General features: G+C 68.7%; 2 protein-coding genes across 2 annotated transcripts; both read right to left on the minus strand.

Annotated features, from left to right (window-relative positions):
- Positions 1-213: 213 nt before the first annotated feature.
- Positions 214-1481, minus strand: H696_01127 (hypothetical protein; the record flags this gene model as incomplete). Its single annotated transcript, XM_009495007.1, has 3 exons — positions 214-700; positions 950-1294; positions 1462-1481. 3 exons carry the CDS (start codon positions 1479-1481, stop codon positions 214-216), a joined length of 852 nt encoding a protein of 283 aa, XP_009493282.1.
- Positions 1482-1675: 194 nt separating this feature from the next.
- On the minus strand, positions 1676-2590 carry H696_01128 (hypothetical protein; the record flags this gene model as incomplete). Its single annotated transcript, XM_009495008.1, has 2 exons — positions 1676-2203; positions 2336-2590. 2 exons carry the CDS (start codon positions 2588-2590, stop codon positions 1676-1678), a joined length of 783 nt encoding a protein of 260 aa, XP_009493283.1.
- Positions 2591-7267: the final 4677 nt, after the last annotated feature.

Raw genomic sequence — 7267 nt, forward strand, 5'->3', positions numbered from 1 at the left:
GGATGTTTCTCAAGGTCAAGGCCGGAAGGGGGAGAGGGAGAGACCAGGAGACAGAGCGCGGGATCGGCCTACGCTGGCCTCCATGGATGCCCTCTCGTATGACATCCCTCAATGATTCCGGCAGCTGTAGGGGAGGGGGGGGGGGGCGCGGGCAGGGAGAGCAAGGGGGAGGGGAGGGGAGAGGGGAGACAGGGCTCCCCTGCAGCCGGGCTCTCACATGAGGGGCAGATCGCGAGTCTCGCGCTGGCCGATGGGCGTGTCACGCCAGATGTTCAGAAGGCGGTCCAGCTGCTCGCCGGTCTCACGGTGCGCCGGGAGGAAAATGTCTCGCGGGATGTCCCGCGGCTTGCCGTTCTCATCCAAGTCGGCCACCTCTTTGAAGGTTTGGAGGAGCTTTTGCCGCACATGGCCGGGGATGTTGATCTCGAAGGGGGAGTTGGTCATGATGAATTGGTCCCGCATGTCCAGCACCTCGTCGTAGCGTTGCATCGGGGTCATGCGCTTGTAATTATCGAGGAACCGCAGGGACCGAGTGTGGAACAGGTGGATCTCCGCACACCAGGACTCGATGCAGAAGTGCTCAAAGTGCATGGCCGGCCCGGGGAAGTGCCGGAAGGTCTCGAAGTCAAAGAGCCCGGTCTTGGAGCGGCCACTCTCAAGATGGCCCTCGATGTCCGGGTTCAAGTGCATGCGGTTGCGACTGTGGTGGAAGAAGGGAAAATGATTGAGCGTAGGTGGCCGCCCCGCCCCCCGTGGCTGAGTCAGTGTCCGATGGCATGGTGAACATGAAAATGAGAGGGTGGGGAGGGAGGGTGGGGAGGGAGGAAGGAGGACAATCGGAAAGAGGGGTGCTTGCCCCGTCCCGCTGCCATTGCCCTCCCCCCCCCCCCCCCCCCCCGCCTCCCCCCTGCCCCGCTCGCAGCCGGTGTGCTGTCGGGATTCTACGCACGTCAGCCTCTTGTAGAAAGGTAGGTAGGATAGGACCACGGGGAAGATGACAATCAGGAGGTTGTTGAAGGCCGTCAGGAAGATGGCGATGATGTCGGCCCGGAACCAGCCAGCTGCACCGGACACCGCGGCCGTGCCCCACAGGACCGCCAACACGAAAGAGGTGGAGGTATTGATCAGGAGCTCCTGCTTGATGCGGTACACGTCGCGCGAAGACCACACCAGGAAGACACAGCCGGCGATCAGAGGCACGAAGATGATGATTTCCAGGATGACCACATACATGGCACCATAGATGCAGGTGTCCAGGGAAGTGTCGAAGTCGGAGAAGCTCACATCAATGGTGCTGAGGATTGGCAAGCGGGGGTGGGGTGGGGGGGGGTGGGGGTGGGGGGTCAGGACAAGGACAGGCGGATGGAAAGAGGGGGAGACAAAAAGCCCCGTGGAAAGGCAGGTGCCGGACAGAGGGGCAAAAGGCAGCACCACATCGCGGTAGCTGGGGGGCAAACGCACAGGAAGAGGGCCGTCAGCATGAGACCCAATGACACGAGGTTGGCCACGGTGAAGAGGATGGCCTGGTTGCGGGAGGTCTGGAGCCACTTGATCACGGCAAAGCGATAGGTCTTGCGGAAGGTGATGGCCTCATTCAGCTCCTGTGCCAACTCCTGCTTGAGCTTGTAGATGTTGACCGTGCTGCCATCCTGCAGGGCGGCCACCTCGGCCAGGCTCAGCCGCGAGGAGGCCCAGCCAGGGCGGGCTGACTCGGGGAGGTGGAAGACGAGGAGGTCGCATCCATGCTGAGGGAACTGCTGGTGTCGGTCAAGGGCTCCGGCGTGGCGCAGGTGTCCATGCCCCCGGGCGAGGGGGGAACCTGGGCATGCGAATCGGCCGGGAGGGTGGCCTGCGCGGAGCCCATGGTCTTCATCGGATGGGCCTCCTGCCGGGAGTGTTGCTGCTGCTGCTGCTGCTGCTGCTGCTGCTGGGAGCGGCTCGGGCCCCAGGGGTTCAGGAGATTCCGGAAGCCGGAGTTCTGCTTGACCAGGGGGGACTTCTTGCGGCTACGGCGGCCGCCAATGTGCCCGTCCCCGCCGCCATGGGACTCCTTGCCCGGGGAGGTGGGCCCAACGGAGGAGGGGAAATCCGAGTGCAGGCTGGAGGTCTGGGCATCACGGAGCATGCTCAAGCGAGACACGCACATGGCATGGTGGTTGTGCAGATGCTTGTAGTAAACGACCACCGCGCGCAGGCAGTAGGGCTACATGGCATGCCGCGGCAGAGCCATGGGGGGGGGGGGATTGGCACAGGATGGGGGCGGTTAGGGGAGCGTGTAGGGGGGGGAGGGGCGGGGGGGGGGGGGAATGATCCCAAGCGCGACACAGGCACGCACCAGGCACCAGATGTTGGCGTAGAGGGAGGAGGTGATGAAAACCGGCCAGCAGGAGATGATCCGGTCCTTGTAGCCAATCGAGGCCACCAGAACCAGATGGTGCGCCAGGACAAAGACAAATGTCAATGTGGTGAGGACTCGCCCGCGGGGAGTGATCGGCTCTCTCCGGAAGCGGATGAAGTAGAGCAGGAAGAAGAACAGCTGGATCGGCACGGCGATCATGGCCAAGATGTCGACGAAGACGATGTCTACCATGGTGGATATGAAGGGAGGCAGGCGCGCGGCTTGGGCGGCAGGAAGAAAGGCATCAACTGGGACCTCGAGGGAAGAGGGTGCAGGGGGGGGGAGGGGGGGGGGGAGGGGGGCGTTGGCCAGGCCAAAGGCTTCCGCGGAGGAAGAATATCCCGGATAGGGCGCTGCTGGGGTGCGGGAGAGAGGGGAGGGGGGGGGAGAGGTGAGGATGGTGGATAATGCAGAGGGAATTGCCAGCTCCTTGGGGGCGAGGAGGGTGGGCCGGCGGGGCGGCTTTTCAGTGTCCAGCTCGGCTGTGCGTGTGTGTGTGTGTGTGTGAGAGAGAGAGAGAGAGAGAGAGAGAGAGAGAGAGAGAGAGAGAGAGAGAGAGAGAGAGAGAGAGAGAGGTGTGCCGGCTGGCCTGCCACCGGGCACTGGCGCAGGTCCAGAAGTGCGGGGCCCGAGCGCGAGGCGAACATCCCGGTCCTCCTTTCTTTCCCCCGCCCCGCCCCTGAGTTGGGGTAGGGGAGCCGAGGACCGAAGGGGGGCCGAAAGGGCTGCGATCGGTCGAGTATGCGCGCATGCAGCGGGGGACGCCCTGCCCATGCCCGCTCGGCATGGGCCGTTGCTTGGCCGATGGCAGTGGCTCCCAAGCGAGGAATCAGGACAAGCCCCTGCACTTAGTCTTGTCCGCCGGTCCTCCCCCCCCCGAGGGAAGCCGAGATGCTGTACGCACACTAAATGGCCAAGACCGGGGAAGTGGCGGAGGCCGGCGAACTGAGGTGTTTGTTTTTTTGCCGGGCTCCATGAAGCATGGAATGTGAATAGCCTTGGACAGCAAGACATGGGGAGAGAGGGGCGCCAGGACGCGGGGCAGAGGGGCGGAGGGGGGGCAAGGGGGGGGCAGGAATCTGATCGGAAGAATGGTGTCGGCTGTTTCCCCTAAGCTTGAGCGCGTGGGCATGTGTGTGTGTGTGTGTGTCTGGGTGTGCGTGTGCGCGCGCGCGTTGGTGTGGGCTGCCGAACGCATTCGGTCTGACCCCTTTGCCCTGGATGCCCCGAGGCAGATTCGGCTTTCGCCAAGCGGGGCTGGGACAAGCTCCAAACACGCGCACCGAGGCGGCCCGGGGCGGGCCGGGCAAGCGGACAAGCATGGAGACATGACCGAACACCGGGAGAGAGAGAGAGAGAGACACCGAGCAGGAAAGATGCCGAGGGAGGGATGCACACAGAAGGGGGCGGGGAAAAGAGCCCGGCAGACAGGCGGGGGGGGGGCACGGCCGCCCGCACCGGCGCCCGCACCCGCGGATCCAGGGGGCCCAGCCGAAGACGCGCGATCCGGGGGGGCCTTCGGGCCGGCGGTGTTGGGAGGACCACTAGGGCGGAGCACCCCGCTTGTCGCGCCGGCACGAAGTCCGCGCCCCGGCGAGCCCGCCCGGGCAACGGGGCTGCAGGCGGCCGGAGGAGGGGGCGCCGGCAACCGGGCGAGTAGGACAGCGGGGCGCACATTCACTCGTCACGCTGGGGCGCAGCAAGCGTGCACCCTCGCATGGGCAGGGGGTTCGCCCCCCGCCGGTCCAGACATCTGGGCGAAGCGACCCGGCCGGCGTCGGCGCAACCCGGCTAGCGGGCGGCCGGTGGGAAAACCGTCTGAGAAGCCCCCCCCCTGGACCGGCCGGCCAGCCGACCGACCGACCGGCCGGCCGGCGAGATCGCCCGGTGCCCGTGCCGAGAGGCGGGAACATCTAGCTACCAAGGGGCCGGACGAACGGCACACGCGTGCGCGCGAGCATAGCCCCTTCGCGAGGGCGAGGGCGGCCTGGAAGGCGGGCCTGGGCGGGGCGCCGAGTGAAACCGGGCGTTTTATTTTCTCACAGTTTCCATTGTGCAAGTAGCACGGCCGGTGGCATATTGGGGCCGGCCGGCCGGCCGGGCTTGCCGGTCGGTCGGCGATGAGCTAATCTCACTTTGAAGGGGGATTTTTAATAACACAAAAGCCTGGGCCGCGTCTTCCGGCCGGCCGGCCGGCCGGTTGGTGGTCATTCTCCGAGGCCTTTCTCCCACACACTGCTGAGAGGGTAAAAAGACCCCGCCGGCCCCGGCAGGTGTTCCTGTCAGCGGAGCCGAACCGCAGGGTGGCCCCGGCTGGGAGGAGCCTTGGCGAGACGGGGCGCATGGTGTGCCGGCGCCGATAGGCCAGGGCAGGATCCACAGGGCGGCCACCGGGCATGTTGCGGGACTAGTCGCCTGGATGGGCTGCCGGGCGCCCCAAATCCCCTCGAGGTGCGCCCCCGGTCGGCCGGTGCGCCAGGCCTGCCGGGGGAGCCGGCTTGGGCTTCCGTCGCCCGAGAGGGTCCCCCGGGACCGGCGGTCCCAACTCGCGCGGTGGGTGGACATGAAGGTCCCGAGGCCGGCCTGGATGTCCCCCGCCCGAGGCGCGCGCGGCGTCGGCCCCCGCCCGCGCACGCGCCTCTCACGAACAACCACAAGGCCGACCCCGCCGCGGCGGGGGGGGGGGGAGCTGGCCTGCGTCCGGCCCTCCGTCCGGCCCATCCTGCGGACAGCGGTTCCCCCGCCCCCCTCCTCCGGCCCCGGGGTCCCTGGTCGACGCAAAGGCGCAATGGCCCTTTTGCCACGGCGGGTGTGCGACCGCCGGGACAGCCGGGCGTGCCTCGGAGCCGGGCACCGGGGGGAGGGGGGCCGGCGGCGTGTGCGCGGGGCGCGGGAACGAGACACCCCGGCGCCGGGTCTGCGCCGAGTTCCTGCCGGGGGCGCATGACTCGCGGCGCGTCTTCCGGTCTTGGCCTGGGGAAAGGGCTCAGGTGAGCTCGCGCGGCATGCGGACCATGTCCTGGCAGCTCTCCGGCCCGGCCACGCGCTCACTGGCTGTTGTGTGTGCCAACAAATGGGCAGGAACGCGAGCCGGGATGTCTCCCTCTCTGCCTCTCTCTCTCTCTCCCTCGCCCTCACCCCCGCCCCCCCCCCCCGGGGGAAGGCCATTCACAAGTGCGGGCGCCGGGCGTGCGCGTCGCAGCAGCAGCAGCGCACCTCCGCCGTCTGGCCAGACAATATGCCCATCGCTGCGCGCAATGGGAGCCGGAGCCGCCGCGCGCGATGGGCGCCGCCCCGCGCCATCGGCCTGGCGCCCCCCCCCTTCCGAGAAAGGCCCTCGGGGGGGGGGGGGCCTGTCGCGGCCGGGGCTCGGGGGGGGGGGGCAGGCGCCCCTGGAGGCCTACCAGCCCAGGGAGGCAGAGTCCCCCCCGGTGAGCGGGGCCGCCCAAGGGGGCGGCGGTTTCACACGCGGCCGCCTGCTAGTGAGCATTGTCCGAGGCCCACGCGGCCGCTCGGCTATGGCCGGCCGTTGATTTTAGGTAGCATGCGGGTCGGTGAGCCTCGTCACCGAAGTAGACAAGCACGCTCGCCCGGTCGCAAGGCCGGGTTTCGGCCGGCCCCCCCGGCGGCGGCACACCCCGGGGCCCGAGTCCTTTCCACGAACTCCCATCCTCCGAGCCCGGGGGTCGCCGGTGTGCCCCCTGCCCAAGGGGCCTTTGACCTGGCCGGCGCTGCGTCAAGCCCTTCGGTTCGCGGTAGCCCGCCGCGCTGACCATCCTCCCGGTGACAGCCTCAAACCAGGTGGACGACGCCCGGGGCCGGGGGGGGGGGGGGGGGCTCGCACGCGGGAGAGGCGCGCCCGGCCCCGGCCCGTCTGTTCGGTGGTCTCCCCCGGCGGATGCACCCGTCTTCGGGGTCCGCCGGTCCGCCGGCCGGTTCAAGCGAATCAGCCGGGGCTGAACGACGGCCGGTGAATCATACGGGCGGAGTGCTGGGCGTGTGCGCGCGCGCGCGCGCGAGGCCCGCCCGGCGCCAGGCTGCTCGCCCTTCCGCTACACTAAAACCCCCGTCCCCCTCGCGGCCGGCCGCTCCGTCGCCGCCCTCTCCGGCGGCGGCCTCGTGCCCCGAGCGCGACGGGGGACGGCCGCGGTTCAGGTGGCCTCGAGGTCCTGCGCCAGGAGGGGGCACTCCGCCGGGAGCGGCCCGACCCATCGAGCCCCCCTCGGCCGCCGGAAAGATTCTCCCGGGAGGCTCCCGAAAAAAAAAAACCGCCACTCCTCGGCCGGGGTCCCCGCGCCTCGGGCCGCCGGGTCCCTCGCCCCTACCACCACCGGGGGCAAGGAGGGCGAGAGGTGGAGTCGCACTCGTCCAAGCCGCCCCCGCGCACCCCGGCGCGCCCGGGAGGACATAAGGCGAACAGCCGGCCAGAGAGACACCCCCCAGGCGGCCTGGTAGCCTGGGCTTTCTCACACGGAGGCGTCTCCTGTGCCATCCTGCCCGAAGGGCCGACCGGCTGTTGTCCTGACGGGGTGCATTCCCCGCGGTGCAGTGAGGGGGTCCGTCTCGCCTGTCTGGACCTTCCTGATGACTTCTCAATTAGCCGTCGACTTGCTTTCCTCACGCTGGCCCCCGCCCCCCCCCCCAAAGATGTTGCGGCGGGTGGGCAGAAACACACGCGCACCCCTCCCTGCCGCCGCTTCGACAGGCATGCGCCACCGCTTCTGCGCATAATGAGCCAACAGTTGCTCGGACATTTGGTGCCGATCAGCCGGCCGAATTCCTGCCCCGGCCCGGGGTGTGAGGCGCCCTGCGGCCGAGCTTTCCCGACGCCGGCGGCCTCTGTTCCCTTTGTCCGCGCGCGCGCCCCCC

This window comes from Fonticula alba, assembly GCF_000388065.1.
Source record: "Fonticula alba strain ATCC 38817 unplaced genomic scaffold supercont2.2, whole genome shotgun sequence".
Lineage (NCBI taxonomy): Eukaryota > Rotosphaerida > Fonticulaceae > Fonticula > Fonticula alba.